The sequence below is a fragment of the Microchirus variegatus genome, assembly GCF_963457635.1.
Source record: "Microchirus variegatus genome assembly, chromosome: 15".
In the NCBI taxonomy this organism is placed as follows: Eukaryota; Metazoa; Chordata; class Actinopteri; order Pleuronectiformes; family Soleidae; genus Microchirus; species Microchirus variegatus.
Window position 1 is genome coordinate 190,001 of NC_139816.1, and position 22,365 is coordinate 212,365.

At 39.1% G+C, this 22,365-nt stretch overlaps 2 protein-coding genes across 2 annotated transcripts in view; one reads left to right on the plus strand and one right to left on the minus strand.

Annotated features, from left to right (window-relative positions):
* reck (reversion-inducing-cysteine-rich protein with kazal motifs) overlaps positions 1 to 6,536 on the minus strand; it is a 20,977-nt gene extending 14,441 nt beyond the window's left edge. The window contains exon 1 of the mRNA XM_083901277.1: positions 6,395 to 6,536. Within this exon, the coding sequence (XP_083757403.1) occupies positions 6,395 to 6,455 (61 nt within the window). The 5' untranslated portion in view covers positions 6,456 to 6,536. The remainder of the gene's footprint in view (positions 1 to 6,394) is intronic.
* An 11,888-nt stretch (positions 6,537 to 18,424) lies between these two features.
* Positions 18,425 to 22,007, plus strand: hccsb (holocytochrome c synthase b). Its single transcript, XM_083901688.1, has 9 exons — positions 18,425 to 18,514; positions 19,321 to 19,449; positions 19,536 to 19,583; positions 19,709 to 19,756; positions 20,000 to 20,136; positions 20,225 to 20,373; positions 20,501 to 20,620; positions 20,720 to 20,806; positions 20,946 to 22,007. Exons 2-9 carry the CDS (start codon positions 19,335 to 19,337, stop codon positions 21,142 to 21,144), a joined length of 903 nt encoding a protein of 300 aa, XP_083757814.1. The 5' UTR covers positions 18,425 to 18,514; positions 19,321 to 19,334; the 3' UTR covers positions 21,145 to 22,007.
* The last annotated feature ends 358 nt before the right edge of the window (positions 22,008 to 22,365 follow it).

Here is a 22,365-nt window from a genome sequence, read left to right on the forward strand (position 1 = left end):
CAAAGAAGCAGAGATTTGAGTCTGACTGTGATCTTCACGTTTCACTGGAAGTGTTTAAATCTCAGCCCAAAGGCCGAGCTCTCGGTTTATGGTTGGATCTACGAGGTAAACCTCACCTACGCTCATGAACTTTGTTTAGTGACACAAAGAATGAGATGAAGATCACAGGCAGAAGAAGAAGAGGCTCAGAATGAGAGGAACCAGCATCAGGAGGGAGGTGTTTCAGACCTGAGCTAAAGGATCCAGGAGTGTAAAGAACATCACATGGAGATGAGGTCAACATTGAGCAGATAAAGATGAGGAACAAAATGACTGAGACGACGAAGAAGAAGAAGGAGAAGAAGAAGAAGAAGAAGAAGAAGAAGAAGAAGAAGAAGAAGAAGAAGAAGAGGAGGTGGTGGAGGTGTTTTTCCACACAGATGCAGGAAATGATGCTGACAAACAAACACAGAGACTCTGACTCTTGTGTTTTCACCATGAAACAGTTTCTACCTCAAAGTTGATTTAGGTTTGGACGGAGACTTGAGTCTGTGATGGACCTTCAGTTCTGACTCTGTCACATGATCACCAGTGACTGTAGTGACTCACTTTCTATGAACCATTAAATACAGAAACACTTGTGTTTAATGACTCTTTACTTTCAGCTGCACTGACACATGTGAAGACTTTTCACTGAGGCTGAACATCTGTATCACAAACATCTGCAGCAACATCACACATCACTGAGTGTTTAGAGAAGCCTGGTTCTTCCTGGTTCTTCCTTGTTCCTCCTGGTTCTTCCTGACTGCATTCCTCAGAGCTGTTGCTCTCTCTCTGGGGGTAGGGTTTAATGGATGGAGGTCAAAGGTCACTTCCTGTGCATAGAGTAATGCCGTCCAGAGCTGAGCATGAACAGATCGACTGAGCAGGACTTTGTCAGAGAAAAAGAACGATGTGACTTTTGATTGATAACCCAGAGTGATGGATATAATATTCCGGAATAAACTGAGATTTGTCCAAATTCTAACACAATGAAGATGAAACCATTCAAAATGATTCCACTGGTTTCATGAGAGATCACAGACACACAGATCGATCTTCATTTCTGAAGAAACACTGACTCACTCATGAACTCTGACCTCATCAGTAGAAACATGCGTGTTATGAAAGACCGACGTTTCTAAATGAATTAACGCTGCAAAAACAAAATGTGCAAAGCATTTGGACTTGAATCAAAACATTTGTCATTGATTCATTTATTGCACTTAAAGCTCTGCAGACTTTGCTTTGGTGCAAATGGATTTAATCTGTTTTAATTCTCTTATGATTGAGTTAATCTGAGTGACTGCAATATATTGATTATCAGAGATGATCAGAGAATAGTTTTCCTCTGAGGAGAAACCACCTTCACATGGAGGAGGTGTTAGTGTCTCAATGATCTCAGGAGCTCATGCCCCTGGTTACCCAAGGAAAACACATCCTCTGTGAGGGAGCAGACAAAGAGCAGTTCAAAGACCTCTGTGAAGAAAAATATAATTGGATCACACAAGCAAGTCATCAGGCCCCTCCCCCTCTGGAGCCAGGTCTGGGGGAGGGGCATGATGGCGAGCGTCTGGTGGTCGGGCCTGCACCCATGGGGCCTGGCCGGGCAACGTGGGTCCCCCAAAGTGGGCTCACCATGTGGGAGGGGCCACGGAGCGACTTGTGTGGTAGTGGAAGGCGAGGACCTTGGCGGTCAGAACCTCGGCTGCAGAAGCCGACTCTGGGGATGTGGAACATCACCTCAGTGACCGGTAAAGAACCTGAGCTGGTGAGAGAGAGAGGTTCTGAGGAGATAAAGTCGGGTTCACCTCGACACACGCCTCAGGCTCTGGAACCAAGAGTCTCCTCAAGAGGATCTGGACTCTCTTCCACTCTGGAGTTGACCCTGATGAGAGGCACCGAGCAGGAGTGGTCGTACTCATTGCCCCCAGCTTGGGGCCTGTACATTGGGGTTCACCCACGGGAGATGAGAGGGTATCATCGGGGTTCTGACTGTTGTATAACTGGTCAGAATACACACCCTTTCTGCAGCCTCTAGGGGGGGGGGGGTTCTAGAAAGAGCTCCTGTTGGGGACTCTCCTCCTTCTGCTGAGGGACTTCAATGTTAGCAATGACAGTGAGACCTGGAGGGTGGGAGTGGGAGGAGGAACACCCCCCCCCCCCCCCCCAATCTGGACCTGAGTGATGCTTACATGAAGTCATGAAGAAACACCTGATTCTGATCAGAGGAACAGCAGGACACACACACACACACACACACACACACACACACACACACACACACACACACACACACACACACACACACACACACACACACACACACACACACACACACTTCATATTCAATTAAAAGAATCAAAGGAGGACACAGACCTGATGTACTGTGTGTGTGTGTGTGTGTGTGTGTGTGTGTGTGTGTCTAATGTGAAATGACATGATGAGATTCATGTGTTCATACTGACAGAGTGAATCATAACCGACTGAACAACACGTCCTGATGAAGAACCACAGATCAGTGGATCCTGAACCATGACTCAGTGATTCGGCTTCATCATTTCAGGATAAAACCATGAATAAAGAAGAGATAATGTTATAATAACTTCTCTGTCACAAGGTTAACAAAGTAAACATGAACACATGAACACATGAACACATGAACACATGAACACATGAACACGGTGATCACTGATATCCTGACCCCAGACAGACAGGTTAGACCAGACCAGACTAAAGCTGTGAGTGAACACGTCCATCATGAAGACTTTAGATCATGTCAATGTAACCCATGACGCTGCAGAAAACAACTGACTTTAGAAATAAATCATCACTAAACTGAACTCTGACAAGTTATTTATGGAGTAAATAAAGAGGGAATGTTTGAATGCTCTGTGTGGATGTGTGTGTGTGTGTGTGTGTGTGTGTGTGTGTGTGTGTGTGTGTGTGTGAGCCTCTGTCTCTCACACACACACACACACACACACACACACACACACACACACACACACACACACTAATCTCATTACATTTATTGGAAAACAAACACAAACAGCTCAATTGGATTTCTAACAGAGAGGCTTCTGGGAAAGTATTTGGGGATTTTAAATTCTGTGAGAACAAGAAGAAGAAGAAGAAGAAGAAGAAGAAGAAGATCCAGAAAATCTGATTATACAGAAATATATTTATTTATGAAAGCATTAACTTTCACTTTGATTTTAGTATTCTCACTTCAGAACAGATTCACTTATTATTATAATATCTTATATGATATATATATTATTATTATTATTATAATATCTTATATGATATATATATTATTATTATTATTATAATATCTTATATGATATATATATTATTCTTAACCCTTATTGATAAAATGATAGAAACTGGGGACAGAAGGACTAAATATACATTTGGTTATCAAGAATTAGCATCAACACCTGAGCTAACGCCTGAGCTAAACGTCTGTGCTAACACCTGTGCTAATGTCTGAGTTAATGCCTGTGCTAACGCCTGTGCTAACACCTGTGCTAATGTCTGTGCTAAACGTCTGAGTTAACACCTGAGCTAACACCTGTGCTTACGTCTGTGCTAACACCTGTGCTAACACCTGTGCTAACGTCTGTGCTAACACCTGAGCTAACGTCCGTGCTAACGTCTTGATCATTTAAAGCTCAGTGATGTTGTTGATTCTGCGTCTCAGAGAAAACAGCAGTGAAAAAGTCTTAAAGCTGCAGCACAATGACCTTCTCTTCTCTCCTTCTCTTCTCTCCTTCTCTTCTCTCCTTCTCTTCTCTCCTTCCCTCCTTCTCTCCTCCTCTTCCTTCTCATCACTTCCAGATGTTTCTCTCACGTCTGCAGCTTCATTGCAGATCACAACATGAAAGACATGAAGACAGAGATTTGGAAAAGTCCACAGAGATAAAGACATGAAAGGGATTTAGACAGAAGAGGAGGAGAAGAGGAGGAGAGGAGGAGAAGGAGAGGAGAAGAGGAGGAGAAGAGGAGGAGAAGAGGAGGAGAAGAGGAGGAGAAGAAGAGGAGAAGAAGAGGAGGAGAAGAAGAGGAGAAGAGGAGGAGGAGAAGAGGAGAAGAAGAGGAGGAGAAGAAGAGGAGAAGAGGAGGAGGAGAAGAGGAGAAGAAGAGGAGGAGAAGAGGAGAAGAGGAGGAGGAGAAGAAGAGGAGAGGAGAAGAGAAGTTGTATCTTCAGCTGTGATCATTTCTCCACATGATGTCGTCCATCATTCTGTTAAATAAACTCTCTTCATCATCATCATCATCATCATCACTAACTCTCTGAAGGAGAGAGTTTCTCTAATGATCATTGAAGACCTTCTAAAACCTTTAAAACCTTTTAAACCTTCTAAAACCTTTAAAACCTTTAAAATCTTCTAAAACCTTTAAAACCTAAAACCTCTAAAACATCTAAAACCTTTAAGAGCGTTAAAACCATCTAAAACCTTCTAAAGCCAAACTTATAGTCCTGAGTAAAGATCTCTACATAGTTTAGAGTCTTTACGTCGTCTCCAACTGCACGAAATATCTTCTAACCTCATGTTTCCACTGAATCGTTACAGCAGAAGAACGTCAGAACGTCAGAACGTCAGAACGTCAGAACGTCAGGTTCTGCTTCGTTCACTCAGAGTTAATCTCCAGGACTCGTATACAGCAGCGTCATATTCACGGAAGATCACGAGATAGACTGTGTTTAAAGGATGTTGATGTAAAGTTGTGACTGACTGTATGATCTGAGTATTGTGTTTAGTATCAAACTATAAATACGTCATATCTTAACACACACAAACATGTTTAGACTCTTAATGATCATTTCTCGCCTCAAATGATCTTAAAACTGTGTTCAGAGACTCAGAAAAGTGAGAAACGTTCACTGTTTCAACAACAACAGTCTTTCTCTCTCAGACAACATTTCAGTTACGCAGTCAGAGAAGTTTAACGTGGCCTTAAAACCATCTCTTTCTTTCACGTTCCACACACACACACACACACACACACACACACACACACACACACACGCACACACACACACACACACACGTGCCAGCAACAGAAAAAAGTGGTGATATTTAGCCGGAGAACATTCCACATCCTGCAGCCATGTGGACGATCAAAGACCTCACGAGCATGTTCTAACTGTTCAGACCTCAGTTCTTCTGCTCATGGAGACGCTGAGATACATCTACACTTTTAAACTTCTCCACCAGAGGAGCTCACGTCTATGTTCTTGTCTTCTGAAGACTCATGATGGACTTCACTAACACAACAACACTGAAGAGAAGAAGAAGAACGTAGACGTGCTGATGTTTATGCTCTGGTCAAAGCTTTTTAACATTTATCATTTATCATTTATCATTTATCATCACTGCTTTACTGAATTAGATAAAAATATATGGTTCATCCATTCACACACACACACACACGCACGCACGCACGCACCCCCCCCCCCCACACACACACACCAAATGGTGCAGCAGCAGGACACTAAAGAGTGTGAGTCCATGTTGACTGAGCTGATGAAGATGATGAAGATGAAGTGATTGACAGCTGTTTGTCATTCACACTTTCACAAACTTCATCCTCTCATCTTTGTTTTTTCTTCACCTTCATTCTAATCCTTCACTTTCTCACCTTCACACTGTGTGTGTGTGTGTGTGTGTGTGTGTGTGTGTGTGTGTAGAACCTCCCTCTCTCTCCGCTGCGTCACATCCACTAATGTTTCACTTCATAATTCACTCATTTTCTTTTCGTCAAAGTTAAACATGATAAATCACTTGTAAACAAAGTTAAATCACGTTTTCATGATCACTGATGACTTCGTCGTGAACGTGATTTGTGAAAGAGTCAAATTCACGGAGCATTTCCGTTAATCTCTCTCTGTCCTCGCGCTCTGACGAGGAGAACTTCTTAAAAAACACTTTTTCCTTTTTAAAAAACGCAGAATGTTAAAGTTTTGACTGAGCCGAATTCACCAGGACTTTAATGTTAATGAGAGAAGAGTTTATCAAAGCTCTGTGTTGCCTTCAGGGTCACCGACAGACACGTGAACGTCACACTGCCTTCATTTGTCAATGGAGTTTGGCGAGGAATTCTCTGCACGAGACTGAAGTTTGTGTGGGCGCAACAACAACGAGACAACAACTGTCACAATCTACACAATCAACACAATCAACACGTTACTGCGCACAAAAGTCACGCGTTTGACTCAAACTCTGCGTTTTTACGCACGAGAGCAGACCGTGAACGCAACATATGATGACTTCCAGCTGTGGCCTGACACACACACACGCACGCACGCACACACACACACACGCACACACACACACACACACACACACACACACGCACACACACTTACCCTGAGCGCGCAGCTCGCGCCAGCAGAAGAACAAAGTGATGACGCACAAACACAAACGCATCTTATTAAAATCCTAAAGTTCATCGTGGACAAGAAGAAGATTTAGAGAAGACTGAGAGCTCCATGATCACCGTTACTCCTCTGTGTCTCTCTCTCTCTCTCTCTCTCTCTCTCTCTCTCTCTCTCTCTCTCTCTCTCTCTCTCTTTACTAAACCTCTGCCCCGGTTTGGTGCGCGTGGGTGTGTGCGCGTGGACATGCGCAGAACGGCGACAAAGGCGCGTTTGAAAAGTTCAAAAACACCAAAGTGTTTCCTTCAGCTGCGCGTTTTTAATGTGACGACACTTAAAGGGACAGTGTGTGTGTGTGTGTGTGTGTGTGTGTGTGCGTGTGTGTGTCACTCACTCCCCCAACACCAAAGTCCTCAGAGGAAAAACAGCACTTTGTCCAAACGCAGAGCATCAGTTTGTTTTTGTTGTGTTTTTGTACCTTCATTATACAGGTATAATGAAGGATTTACCTTCATTACTGCAGTAATACCTGCAGTAATACTGCAGTAATACACTGGAATGTCAAACATGTCAATTAGTAAAAACCATGCACAAGACCTTCTGTTTAACTGACTTTAGATATTTAAGTTTTCAACTTATGAAGAACTCTTCATATATATAAATATATACATATTATATCGTTAAAATGTAAAAAATGAACAGAGAGAGAAAATGTGGACGAAATGAATGAATTTGATGAAACAGAGAAATAGATACATCAAATAAATAGCACAGGAATTCTTACAATCTCATAAACTACATATACACACATATATATACTATATATACACATATACTACATATACACACATATATATACACATATACAACATATACACATATATACACATATACTACATATACACACATATATATATACTATATATACACATATACTACATATACACACATATATACCCATATACTACATATACACACATATATATATATACCCATATACTACATATACACATATATATATACACATATACACATATATATACACATATACTACATATACACACATATATATATACACATATACTACATATACACATATATATATACACGTATACTACATATACACACATATATATACACATATACTACATAAACACATATATATACACGTATACTACATATACACATATATATATATACACATATACTACATATACACATATATATATACACATATACTACATATACACATATATATATATACACGTATACTACATATACACATATATATATACACATATACTACATATACACATATATATATACACATATACTACATATACACATATATATATACACATATACTACATATACACATATATATATACACATATACTACATATACACATATATATATATATACACATATACTACATATACATATATATATATACACATATACTACATATAAAGTCAGCAACAGAGGAAACATGTTGAAATAAACGTGTCATTGATTTAAATCTAACATTTGAAATGATGTAAAAACCTTAAATACTCTATACTATACTTTAACATATATACATATATATATATATATACATATATATATATATTTAAGAGACAGGAAGTGGAGGAGGAAGAGGAGGAGGAGGTGTGTGTGTCTCCTCCTCTTCCTCCTCTTGGTCCTTATGTCCGTATCAACAGAACTCTTCAGCTCTTTGTGTCTCACAGATGTCAAACAACAGGAAATCTGTGTTCAGTCTGTTGTCAGAGGTCAAAGGTCATGAGTCAGTTTGACCTCATGGAGCTGCTGCATCATCATCTTCTTCATCATCATCATCATCATCATCATCCTCAGAAGAAGAAGAAGAAGTTTCAGAATGAAAAGAATGTCTGTTGTTTGCAGACGAAGCCTGAGGCTGAATCTCTGTCTAAACTCCATCTACAGATTAAAGCTGCTGTCGTCACTTCTGTCATCACATCATCAAAATAGAATCAAAGACACTGAAGTTTATGAATGTTTTAAATTAAAGTCACGTTCATAGATTTTTATTTATCTTATCAATCTTATTCTCTGCTTCATCATCGTAGGTGTTTGAGTGATTCACAGACAAATACACTCTTTATAATAACTAACAATACATTCCATTCATAGTTCAGTCTTTGTCTGCACGGATGTGTGTGTGTGTGTGTGTGTGTGTGTGTGTGTGTGTGTGTGTGTGTGTGTGTGTGTGTGTGTGTGTGTGTGTGTGTGTTGGATCAGTCAAATGAGGGAGGAAGAGGAAACACAATAATAAGGTGTAACATCCTTTAACATGAATTACCGCCTGTTTCCTGTCGTCTTTTTAATCTTCTGTTTCTCTTGTTTTCTTCATCCTTCACACACAACTACACAACTACACAACTACACACACACACACACACAGGCCAAAGACACACACAACATGAGTCATTCATTCACTCTGAGACAATCATTCATGTGAACACCTTAGTCTGACTAAGAACCAGCTAGTCTTAGTCAGACTAACACACCTGTTAGAACAAGGACTCGTTCTTTAAAGTGGAACAAAATCTCACAGCTTCAGAGTCAGTGTGACGTGTGTGTGTGTGTGTGTGTGTGTGTGTGTGTGTGTGTGTGTGTGTGTGTGTGTGTGTGTGTGTGTGTGTGTGTGTGTGTGTGTGTGTGGGGCCTCAGTGTGTTGTTGTCAGTCATGATGGATGAGGAGCAGGAACATATGGTTTGTTGCTATTGTTCCTCAGTAAATCCTCCTTTAGCTGTGATCAGTGATCAGTGATCAGTGATCAGTGAGATCAGACATGATCATATTTGTGATTTATGGTCAAATATGATCAATAATACGATAACGACAGTGATGTTTAATAAACTTGTGTATTGATCTGTCTCTGTTTGTTAAATCTCTCACTTCAGGGTTAGTTTATCCTCTTCTCTAAAGACTACACTGTGTGTGTGTGTGTGTGTGTGTGTGTGTGTGTGTGTGTGTGTGTGTGTGTGTGTGTGAAGTGCACCTGGAGGCCACATGTGAACCAAATGTTCTCAGAGAACCACCCCCCCCCACACACACATACTCAGGCCTGTACCATGTACTTACTGTGCTAACAGGATGCTAACAGGATGCTAACAGGATGCTAATAAATGAGGCAGAACTGATCTGAGGTCTCCTCACATGTGCTGCAGCTTCCTCTTCCTGCTCTAATTTACGTTTGAATGTTGTTTTGGCTGAAAATGCGGCGCTTAGAACTACCTTAGCATGAGCTAATGCTGAAGCATTTTAATTACTGTTACTGTTACTATTACTATTACTGTTACTGTTACTGTTACTATTACTATTACTATTACTGTTACTGTTACTGTTACTGTTACTATAACTATTACTGTTACTGTTACTCTGTTCCTGCTGCTGTCAGTCAGTGATGTCACAGCAGGCGTTGACTTGATAAAATCTCCTGCTGTGACATCACTGGAGTTGAGCTCACACTTTAGTCTCAATGACTCTTATCTTATCTTATGCTAAGCTAATGTTGCCGTGTATCTGGTGAGCACAAACAGAGAAAGTATTTTGATGCTTCAAAGACATATTTGTGCAGAGACTTTTGTTTGTTTGTCTTCATTCCTGGTTAAAAACACCACAGACTCATAAAAACATGAAGAAATTCATCCCACATTTTATATTTAGTGAGAACAGAAAACAAAGTTCTTCTCTTTGTGTCTTCAATGATCCCAGAGAAAAACACTAACTTTATAAAGTTACTGAAAATACTTCAATAAGTAGATAAGCTACATGTACATGTACATATATTACATATATTACATTATGATGCTTTTATTCACCAGGGTTTTGTTTCAGCTGAGAGTGAGACAGTTCTGAGCTTCTGCTAATGTGTGTGTGTGTGTGTGTGTGTGTGTGTGTGTGTGTGTGTGTGTGTGTGTGTGCTCTGCTGCTGCTGATCACACACTTATTAAAGGTCTGTTGTGGTTTCTGTTCGTACACAACAACAACAACAACAACAACAACACAAACACAAAGAGATCTCGACAAACATCGGCGTTAACGTTCAACACAAAAGTCAAAGTCAGTTTCTCCTCAGATGATTCTCCAGAACTCTGATCTGAACATGGATTGAAAATGTTCTGATTCAATCAAGACGTATAAGTGAAGCAGCTGTGACTGTTTACTGGCTTTGAGAAGGAGAACCTTCACCTTCACCTTCACCTTCACCAGGAGACCAGAGACCAGAGACCAGAACAGTCCTGAAGGAACAGTCCAGGTTTCCTCTGAAGCTGCAGAAAGTCAGTGAAAATATGACAAACACCATGATGTTCTCCACGTTCTTAACTGTGACAGAACATGGAGAACATCATGAAGCTTCTGATGATCAGAGTGAGGGATTTACAAAGTTTTTCTACAATAAAACTAATCCTATTTTCATATTTCACACTGACCACAGTCCAGGAGCAGCAGTGCTGAGCGTCCATGTTTGTCCTGGCGCTGCATCAGAGCACATCCCATAATAGCTGTGGTCATTTGCTGAGGTTTGGCAGAGAGAAGCCGCTGAGGAAAACAGGAGGAAAAAGAGTATTTTAAACATTTAAAGAAGCATTTGTGTTTGTGTTATCTTTGAGCTTCATGATGACGTCATCACTGTTACATGTTATTTCTAATGAAATCACACAATCATCTGTTTTAAAGATGTGACTTTGTCTCAGAGCTGGTGTCATGTGGAGCCCCCTTGTGGTCAGAGACTCAACAAATAAACTTCCCTGCAGTGTTTGAGAGGTTCATCAGTCATGAAGGTGCTTTTCTCATCACTGATGACATCATCAGTCTGTTAAGTCTATTCACTATAGAATAATAATAATAAGACTTAGCATCACAGAGTCTTTGCCCTGTTTGAAAAACATGTATAAAAAGAAACTAAAGCCACAATTACTAGTTCTCTGCTGTGTGTGTGTGTGTGTGTGTGTGTGTGTGTGTGTGTGTGTGTATATTTACCACACAGCTCACAGCTGCATGAAAACATTCATGTAGATCATGGATCAGAGACAAACACAGTCGTGACCTGAAGACACAGTTTGAACATCGATGTGTCTTCACTGTCTTCACTGTCTCCTCCTGACTTGTGGACACCGTCTTTTGTCTTTTGTCTTTTGTCTTTTGTCTTTTGCATAAATCCAGAATAACGACTTGTGTCCATGTTGATCAGTGTCTGTGCTCCTCTGGTCTGTTCTGCACTGACTGCACTAAAAGCTGTAATTTCAGGCTAAAAGTGGAACATGATCTTCACCACAGACTCAGTCTGTTTCCAGACCACGTTAACCCAGAAACAACCCAGAAATAACCCTGAAATAACCCATAAATAACCCAGAAATATCACAAAGGCTTCATTCACACAAATATTTTTCACTGCAGTTTTCTCTTGTTTGTCAGTGGATTAGAGGTCAGTGTGAGGTACAGGGCAGATACTTCAATGTCTGTGTCCACACTTTCTTCTTCTGTTGTTGTGCGTCTGTCAAATGCATTTGAAAATCACAACTTCCAGATCAGTTGAATATTTATTATAATTACAATAACGTCGATTGTTTCTATGTTTAAATCCTCACTGATGTTCATGAGGCCTCTTTGGTTTTCACCTTGTCTTAAAATGTACATGTTCTGGTTTTCTGTGTGTGTGTGTGTGTGTGTGTGTGTGTGTGTGTGTGTGTGTGTGTGTGTGTGTGTGATCAAAGTCAGAGAACAGGACCAAAATAAAGACAGATTTAAAAGAAAATCAAAGACAGTGAGCAGATGAACACATTCATCACATGTCAAACATCTGTGTGAAGACTGTTCAACTTCAGCTAAATACACAAACACAGCTGATCGTGAGCTCATGAATCTCCTTCATTATATTCACCATGATGGAAACCTCCTTAAAAATCACAGAGATCTCAGATCTGTCCTGATGATCTTCTGATCTGGACCTTGTTGTTTGTTAAACCCTGGTTGTGTTTAAATGTTGACTTGAACTGAACATCACACATGATTTTGGGGTGAAAACACAACAAATACAAACTCTAAGATGTAAAGTCATCAAAGACGATTGTTGTCACTCTGACAGTCGGGAAAACTGTTCTATTATGTTGTTGTTTAATGATAAATTTTAAAGTAAAATGACTGTAACGGAGCGTTCTTAGTGGATGAGCAGCGCCACCTAAAGGCCAGGTCTGATATCCTGACATATTGTTTATGTGTTTTAAAATAGGCCACGCGGTGGTGTGGTGGTTAGCACACATGCACAGGGCAGAACAATGCAGACTACATGCTGTTATTAAAATAATGATAAATAAATGAGTGGATGGAGGAGAAACATGTTTCAGAGTGTTTGAGGCAGAGTTGTCAGCAGGACGATGAAGGATTGCTGTAGAACATCTGCTCTTGGTATGAAGACATTATGGTATGTTTTATGTTTTAACTTTGATGGAGAGAATGTTGCAACAGCACAGTCCAATACTGATAGAACAAAGAATCCCTTTAGTTCTGATATGAGATCCATTGATTCTTATATCAGCCTCATCTCGACCAGAGGAAGTGGTTCAAACACAATCATGTTGATGTGCACGTCTGTAAACAATATGACCGCTGTCTACTATTGGTCTTAGTGGAGAGACTTTGTGTGATTGGATGTTGTTGATCTCATTCCCACTAATTACACTCTCACAAACAACAGGCAGAGCCAAACCAGAGCAATATCATTTGGCGTCTAAAGTCATTTCACAATATTAAGTCTTTTGTCAACACCCACAAACACACAACTGCAAAACACTTTTAGAACAGTGCAACACTTTGGGGATCATTGATGTAAACTAGTGCAGAGCCCACAGGAAGTATGTATTCCTATAGTGGGCGCTAAAGAAGAAGTTATGGTAATGATAAGGAAAGTAAAGGATCAAATAATACAAACACTGTGCAACCTCATTAGGCAAAACGCAAATGTGAATAATGTTTTCGAGAAGAAAGTTAGCTCACTGTCAAAGTGCATCAGGGTAAATGGATCATTTTCGTATTTACAAAAATTCCTTAAAATTATTCCTTAAGAGATTTTCAAATATTTTCAACAGATCCTTGTTCAGGGCGATGCCGACTATTATGATGGTGAATTTCAAGTCATTCCGAGATACTTTTCGTTTTTGAGAAGAAAGTCAGCTCACTGTCAAAGTGCATCAGGGCAAATGTATCATTTCCTGATTTTCAAAAATTCATTAAAATTATTCCTTAAGAGATTTTCAAATATTTTCAACAGATCCTTGTTCAGGGCGATGCCGACTATTATGATGGTAAATTTCAAGTCATTCTGAGATACTTTTCGTTTTCGTGAAGAAAGTCAGCTCACTGTCAAAGTGCATCAGGGCAAATGGATAATTTCCTGATATTCAAAAATTCATGAAAATTATTCCTTAAGAGATTTTAAAATATTTTCAACAGATCCTTGTTCAGGGTGATGCCGACTATTATGATGGTAAATTTCAAGTCATTCCGAGATACTTTTCGTTTTCGTGAAGAAAGTCAGCTCACTGTCAAAGTGCATCAGGGCAAATGGATAATTTCCTGATATTCAAAAATTCATGAAAATTATTCCTTAAGAGATTTTAAAATATTTTCAACAGATCCTTGTTCAGGGTGATGCTGACTATTATGATGGTAAATTTCAAGTCATTCCGAGATACTTTTCGTTTTCGTGAAGAAAGTCAGCTCACTGTCAAAGTGCATCAGGGCAAATGGATCATTTCCTGATTTTCAAAAATTCATTAAAATTATTCCTTAAGAGATTTTCAAATATTTTCAACAGATCCTTGTTCAGGGCGATGCCGACTATTATGATGGTAAATTTCAAATCATTCCGAGATACTTTTCGTTTTTGAGAAGAAAGTCAGCTCACTGTCAAAGTGCATCAGGGCAAATGGATAATTTCCTTAATTTCAAAAATTCATTAAAATTATTCCTTAAGAGATTTTAAAATATTTTCAACAGATCCTTGTTCAGGGTGATGCCGACTATTATGATGGTAAATTTCAAGTCATTCCGAGATACTTTTCGTTTTCATGAAGAAAGTCAGCTCACTGTCAAAGTGCATCAGGGCAAATGGATCATTTCCTGATTTTCAAAAATTCATTAAAATTATTCCTTAAGAGATTTTCAAATATTTTCAACAGATCCTTGTTCAGGGCGATGCCGACTATTATGATGGTAAATTTCAAGTCATTCTGAGATACTTTTCGTTTTCGTGAAGAAAGTCAGCTCACTGTCAAAGTGCATCAGGGCAAATGGATAATTTCCTGATATTCAAAAATTCATGAAAATTATTCCTTAAGAGATTTTAAAATATTTTCAACAGATCCTTGTTCAGGGTGATGCCGACTATTATGATGGTAAATTTCAAGTCATTCCGAGATACTTTTCGTTTTCGTGAAGAAAGTCAGCTCACTGTCAAAGTGCATCAGGGCAAATGGATCATTTCCTGATTTTCAAAAATTCATTAAAATTATTCCTTAAGAGATTTTCAAATATTTTCAACAGATCCTTGTTCAGGGCGATGCCGACTATTATGATGGTAAATTTCAAGTCATTCCGAGATACTTTTCGTTTTCGTGAAGAAAGTCAGCTCACTGTCAAAGTGCATCAGGGCAAATGGATAATTTCCTGATATTCAAAAATTCATGAAAATTATTCCTTAAGAGATTTTAAAATATTTTCAACAGATCCTTGTTCAGGGTGATGCCGACTATTATGATGGTAAATTTCAAGTCATTCCGAGATACTTTTCGTTTTCGTGAAGAAAGTCAGCTCACTGTCAAAGTGCATCAGGGCAAATGGATCATTTCCTGATTTTCAAAAATTCATTAAAATTATTCCTTAAGAGATTTTCAAATATTTTCAACAGATCCTTGTTCAGGGCGATGCCGACTATTATGATGGTAAATTTCAAGTCATTCTGAGATACTTTTCGTTTTCGTGAAGAAAGTCAGCTCACTGTCAAAGTGCATCAGGGCAAATGGATAATTTCCTTAATTTCAAAAATTCATTAAAATTATTCCTTAAGAGATTTTCAAATATTTTCAACGGATCCTTGTTCAGAGTGATGCTGACTATTATGATGGTAAATTTCAAATTATTCCGAGATACTTTTCGTTTTCAAGAAGAAAGTCAGCTCACTGTCAAAGTGCATCAGGACAAATGGATCATTTCCTGATATTCAAAAATTCATGAAAATTATTCCTTAGGAGATTTTCAAATATTTTCAACAGATCCTTGTTCAGGGTGATGCCGACTATTATGATGGTAAATTTCAAATCATTCCGAGATACTTTTCGTTTTCGTGAAGAAAGTCAGCTCACTGTCAAAGTGCATCAGGGCAAATGGATAATTTCATGATTTTCAAAAATTCATTCAAAATATTCCTTAAGAGATTTTCAAATATTTTCAACAGATCCTCATTAAGGGCGATGCCGACTATTATGATGGTAAATTTCAAGTCATTCTGAGATACTTTTCGTTTTCGTGAAGAAAGTCAGCTCACTGTCAAAGTGCATCAGGGCAAATGGATAATTTCATGATTTTCAAAAATTCATTAAAAATATTCCTTAAGAGATTTTCAAATATTTTCAACAGATCCGTGTTCAGGGCGATGCCGACTATTATGAAGGTAAATTTCAAATCATTCCGAGATACTTTTCGTTTTCAAGAAGAAAGTCAGTTCATTGTGAAAGTGCATCAGGGCAAATGGATAATTTCATGATTTTCAAAAATTCATTAAAAATATTCCTTAAGAGATTTTCAAATATTTTCAACAGATCCTTGTTCAGGGCGATGCCGACTATTATGATGGTAAATTTCAAGTCATTCCGAGATACTTTTCGTTTTCGAGAAGAAAGTCAGCTCACTGTCAAAGTGCATCAGGGCAAATGGATAATTTCCTGATATTCAAAAATTCATGAAAATTATTCCTTAAGAGATTTTAAAATATTTTCAACAGATCCTTGTTCAGGGTGATGCCGACTATTATGATGGTAAATTTCAAGTCATTCCGAGATACTTTTCGTTTTCAAGAAGAAAGTCAGCTCACTGTCAAAGTGCATCAGGGCAAATGGATCATTTCCTGATTTTCAAAAATTCATTAAAATTATTCCTTAAGAGATTTTCAAATATTTTCAACAGATCCTTGTTCAGGGCGATGCCGACTATTATGATGGTAAATTTCAAGTCATTCCGAGATACTTTTCGTTTTCGTGAAGAAAGTCAGCTCACTGTCAAAGTGCATCAGGGCAAATGGATAATTTCCTGATATTCAAAAATTCATGAAAATTATTCCTTAAGAGATTTTAAAATATTTTCAACAGATCCTTGTTCAGGGTGATGCCGACTATTATGATGGTAAATTTCAAGTCATTCCGAGATACTTTTCGTTTTCGTGAAGAAAGTCAGCTCACTGTCAAAGTGCATCAGGGCAAGTGGATCATTTCCTGATTTTCAAAAATTCATTAAAATTATTCCTTAAGAGATTTTCAAATATTTTCAACGGATCCTTGTTCAGAGTGATGCTGACTATTATGATGGTAAATTTCAAATTATTCCGAGATACTTTTCGTTTTCAAGAAGAAAGTCAGCTCACTGTCAAAGTGCATCAGGGCAAATGGATAATTTCATGAATTTCAAAAATTCATTAAAATTATTCCTTAAGAGATTTTCAAATATTTTCAACAGATCCTTGTTCAGGGCGATGCCGACTATTATGATGGTAAATTTGAATTATTTCCGAGATACTTTTCGTTTTCGAGAAGAAAGTCAGTTCATTGTGAAAGTGCATCAGGGCAAATGGATAATTTCATGATTTTCAAAAATTCATTAAAAATATTCCTTAAGAGATTTTCAAATATTTTCAACAGATCCTCATTAAGGGCGATGCCGACTATTATGATGGTAAATTTCAAGTCATTCTGAGATACTTTTCGTTTTCGTGAAGAAAGTCAGCTCACTGTCAAAGTGCATCAGGGCAAATGGATAATTTCATGATTTTCAAAAATTCATTTAAAATATTCCTTAAGAGATTTTCAAATATTTTCAACAGATCCGTGTTCAGGGCGATGCCGACTATTATGAAGGTAAATTTCAAATCATTCCGAGATACTTTTCGTTTTCAAGAAGAAAGTCAGTTCATTGTGAAAGTGCATCAGGGCAAATGGATAATTTCATGATTTTCAAAAATTCATTAAAAATATTCCTTAAGAGATTTTCAAATATTTTCAACAGATCCTCATTAAGGGCGATGCCGACTATTATGATGTTAAATTTCAAGTCATTCTGAGATACTTTTCGTTTTCGTGAAGAAAGTCAGCTCACTGTCAAAGTGCATCAGGGCAAATGGATAATTTCCTGATTTTCAAAAATTCATGAAAATTACTCCTTAAGAGATTTGCAAATATTTTCAAAAGATCCTTGTTCAGGGTGATGCCGACTATTATGATGGTAAATTTCAAGTCATTCTGAAATACTTCTTGTTTTCGAGAAGAAAGTCAGCTCACTGTCAAAGTGCATCAGGGTAAATGGATCATTTCCTGATTTTCAAAAAATCATTAAAATTTTTCCTTAAAAGATTTGTGAATATTTTCAAGTCATTCCGAGATACTTTTCGTTTTCGAGAAGAAAGTAAGTTCTGTATACATTTCTTATTTTTTTAGCAGAATTTAACCTTTCCTTAACCCCTTGTATGCAATTATTATGAATTTATTTTTCTATATGATTTAAGTCTTTTTTTGTTTTATTATTATTATTATTATTATTATTATTATTATTATTTATCCCTCTATTTTGCCCTTCTCTTTCATTCCTTCATTCAACAACAACTAAAACAACATCAACAACAAAATCCTAATCACGTAACGCCCATTTCATTTCATAAGCCCTGCGTGATGACGTCAATGGGCACGTACGGCACGTGGTCTACGTCAGTTGCGTAACCCCCTGTGGGCGGTGACGTTACCGGCGCAGTCGTGTCCACGCTGACATTGGATCATTGACCTGAGCTGTTTTCTCTTTTCTGCTCATATTTCCGTCACATGTGAGTTATTTAGCCTGACACTGAATTACTTTAATGTTTACATTTCAGCTAAACGAGACGCTTTGACTCAGTTTATTTCGTAAACCATGACATTTGAATTACAGGCACAACCTTTCGGCTAACGCTAGCATAGCTGCTAGTTAACCTGGCTGATGTTGTTTAAAAGTCACAAAGTTGACGTTGGTGCTTCAAGTGTCACCTCGTTTCATTGAATAATGCTCGTTAATGTGAATAATCTCTGCATGTTTGATACATATGTGTGTGTGAGTCTGGAGACCGGTACTAAGCTAGAGCTACAGTATGATGCTAACGTTAGCCGTGGGGTTATTCAAGGATACAGCGTTAGCTTCTGCATCTACTCTGTTCTTATGTACTGCAGAGGTTTGGTACAGAAACGTATAATGTGTTGTCTATCCTCACACAGCTTTACCACTTATTCACCCTTTAAGTGAACGTAGACTTTTAAGTAAAGATATTTAAACCTCTGTCAGATCTGAATGTATTTACTTATTATAGAAGAGCTGCAACTAAAAATAGTTCTGTTGAACCTCAGATACATCACACTCTAACAGAGTGAATCGATTATTACTCTTTGATTTGATGCTGCACTTATTAAATCCTGTATTATTGATTATGATCTATGCAGCTCTCTATCAGAGATTGTTGATGCTCTTTCACACGCGTTTGTGTTTCTTTATGTCAGTGTTTACAGTCAAAACTGTATCTTAATAAACATCCGTGACAGCTCTTTAAAGTGTTATGTCTCAGAGTGTTATAACTCAGAGTGTGTTCACGGTCGTCTCCAGATGAGTTTGACAGGATGGGAGCGTCCACGTCTGCACCCACAGCTCTTTCAGTCCAGGCCGAGGCCGTGATGGCTGCACCTCCTCAGGGCTGCCCCATGCACCATGAAGCAGCCAAGCCTCCAGTCACAGGTAGAGCTGCGCTGTTTCATACTCATATTTAATAACTGATGTTGTTTCACGTTGTAATGGCCTTTATATGGATGTGTATTCCACAGCGTCTCCACCCTCAGAGTGTCCCATGCATCAAGCACAGCCTGAAAAAGGTAGGAGTATTATTATTAAGTTACTTATGCAGCTTTTCTACTCTTCTTTTGTCTTCACCTGGGGAGGATGTTAATAATTAGCCTTACATTAATAATCGTTGTTGTGTTTACTGTGTTTTCCACAGCGTCTCCACCCTCAGAGTGCCCCATGCATCAAGCACAGCCTGAAAAAGGTAGGAGTATCATTCCTATTCTTTCTTGTGGCTCTTGGTGAACGTCACTAGTGAAGAGCTTCACTGAGCTTCTGCTTCTGAACAGCGTCGTCTGCCTCTCATGCTTTTTTCGTACCCTGCACATCATTTCACAGGTTTATGGGATGTTGTTGTTTCTCATCGTTCTGCGTGTTTAAATGTTGAAGGTCATGAAAGCACTGTGCTGACCACGCTTCATCCACGTGTCCATGTCTCCTCCTGCAGCGGCGTCTCCTCCGTCAGGATGTCCCATGCACAAAGCAGACGCAGGCCCCGCCCACCAGGACCGTGCCTACGACTTTGTGGAGTGTCCGATGAAAGCTGCAGGAAGCACGAAGAGTGACATCGACCCATCAAATATGGTACAGCACCACTTCATTCTAGGATAGAGAAACAAAGACAGTGACACTTGTTTATTGTGTTGTAACTAAATCATCTTTCCTTGTCCAGATGCCTCCTCCGAACCAGACACCAGCTGCAGACCAGCCCTTCTCTCTGTCACTGTCCAGAGAAGAGTCCAACATTCCCCGTCATGATGCAGAGAAGAAATGGGTTTATCCGTCTGAACAGATGTTCTGGAACGCCATGCTGAGGAAAGGGTCAGTTTCTTTATAATCTGACATCATCTAACAAACACATTTAATTATATATGATGACCTTTTAAACTGCAGTCATCAATATCTATGTGTGTGTGTGTGTGTGTGTGTGTGTGTCACTGCACTGCAGGTGGCGCTGGCGTGAGGATGACCTCGGTGCTCAAGACATGACCAACATCATTAAAATCCACAACAAGAACAATGAGCAGGCCTGGCAGGAGATCCTGAAATGGGAGGCGCTTCATGCACGGTGAGTTATGAAGCTGCTGCATGTTGTTATTGAGATGTTAGTCAAGTAAAGTGATTTAAAGAGTGTTTGTTATTTAAAGAGTCTTTTGTCTTCTGTCAGTGAATGTCCATGTGGACCTTCCTTGAAGAGGTTTGGAGGCAAAGCCAAGGAGTTCTCGCCCAGAGCACGTGTCCGTCACTGGATGGGGTGAGTTCTTTTTTATTCTTATTCTTATTATACTTTATTTACCACTTCATCTCACAGTGACACACTTTCACACTCTCCTCTTAAACAGCGTAAAGTGTTGATAAGTAAAGTGTGGTCTCTCTCTCTCTCTGACCCACAGCTACGAACTTCCCTTCGACCGTCACGACTGGATCGTTGATCGCTGTGGGCAGGAAGTGCGCTACATCATCGACTACTACGACGGAGAAATCAACAAAGACACATACCAGTTCTCTGTCCTGGACGTCCGTCCTGCCTTTGACTCTTTAGGAGCAGTGTGGGACCGTATGAAGGTCACCTGGTGGCGCTGGACCTCCTAAAGCCTCTCTGCCCACACACACACACACACACACACACACACACACACACACACACACACACAGGTCAACGTTCAAACAGACTGTGAATATGAGGAAATAAAAACATCTCTGATGGTTTTAACAGAACCTCAGTCAGAACGAAGCTTCATCTGTTGTGATTCACAAACTGCATGTGCATCAACGTCAGTGGAAGGTTCTTTTGTCACATGGTGTCTTTAACTTCCTGTTTGACTCTTTAACAGGAAGAACACATCACTGTGTCAGGATGTGCTGGTGAAGCTGCAGCTTCTATAGTCTTAGCATGTTTCAGATGAAGTTAAAGTCAGCTACAATAATTCTCATGAGGATTCCTGTCTTTATCTTGAGTTCAGGACTCAAACCAGAATGAAGCGACTGCTGAATGTCTTCTGTCTCTTGTTGTCTCTCGTCATGACGTCCTTTGGTGTCTGTCCTCTATCTGTGGACATGAATGAGACAGGGTTTGGTCTCAGGCTGCTGCAGGTTTGTGAGTAATGACTGAACAGACTTTAGGTCTTAAGTCTGTATATTTTGCCCTCAGTTTAAGTTCTTGCAGTCTTTCCATCACATACAGGTTATGTTCAGTATTAAATTAGAAGTGTTCACGTAGATAATCCTGTCATCTTATCAATGAGTTGATCTACAGTTTACTGAAGTGACCTCTGTAGTCTGTGCTAAGGTCATGAAAGAGGAGGTTTGAGCTGTGATGAAACACAGAATGAGGAGGAACCATGTTTTCTAATGTGTGTTAACACAGAATCATGATGATTAGATTATTTAAACCTGTTCTAAGAGTCTGAGTTTGACATCAGTATCAAAACAACAAATTCTCCCCCGTCTCTAACGTCCACGTCATCATGTCTGATAAAGTCATTTTCTGGTGTTATTTGTGATTTTATTTATTGTTTGAGTGACTACATGTGTGTGTGTGTGTGTGTGCAGGATCATGATTCTGTTCCCAGAAAACGATTTAAACTGTTAATAAAGCTGCTCCTGTTTTACCTTTGAATATTAACATTATTAATAACGTCTTTGTCTTGGAATGTGAAACATTTGGATTCTCTCTGTGGTTTGAGGAGTGTTTACTGAACACTCCTCAAATAAGACGATAAAGTCAGTGAGTGAGAAGAGTCTTTAATCAAAGACGAGGTCAGACTTTTCCTGCTTTAACGTCTCACTTTCACCAAACTCTCTAGAGAAAGT

What these genes read in the sequence shown, in the direction of transcription:
- hccsb (XM_083901688.1), top strand. Translation starts at nt 19,335, where the DNA reads ATGGGAGCGTCCACGTCTGCACCCACAGCTCTTTCAGTCCAGGCCGAG. An exon ending in TCAAGCACAGCCTGAAAAAG is followed by an intron (nt 19,584 to 19,708) that starts GTAGGAGTATTA and finishes TGTTTTCCACAG; the next exon opens with CGTCTCCACCCTCAGAGTGC. An exon ending in AACGCCATGCTGAGGAAAGG is followed by an intron (nt 20,374 to 20,500) that starts GTCAGTTTCTTT and finishes ACTGCACTGCAG; the next exon opens with GTGGCGCTGGCGTGAGGATG.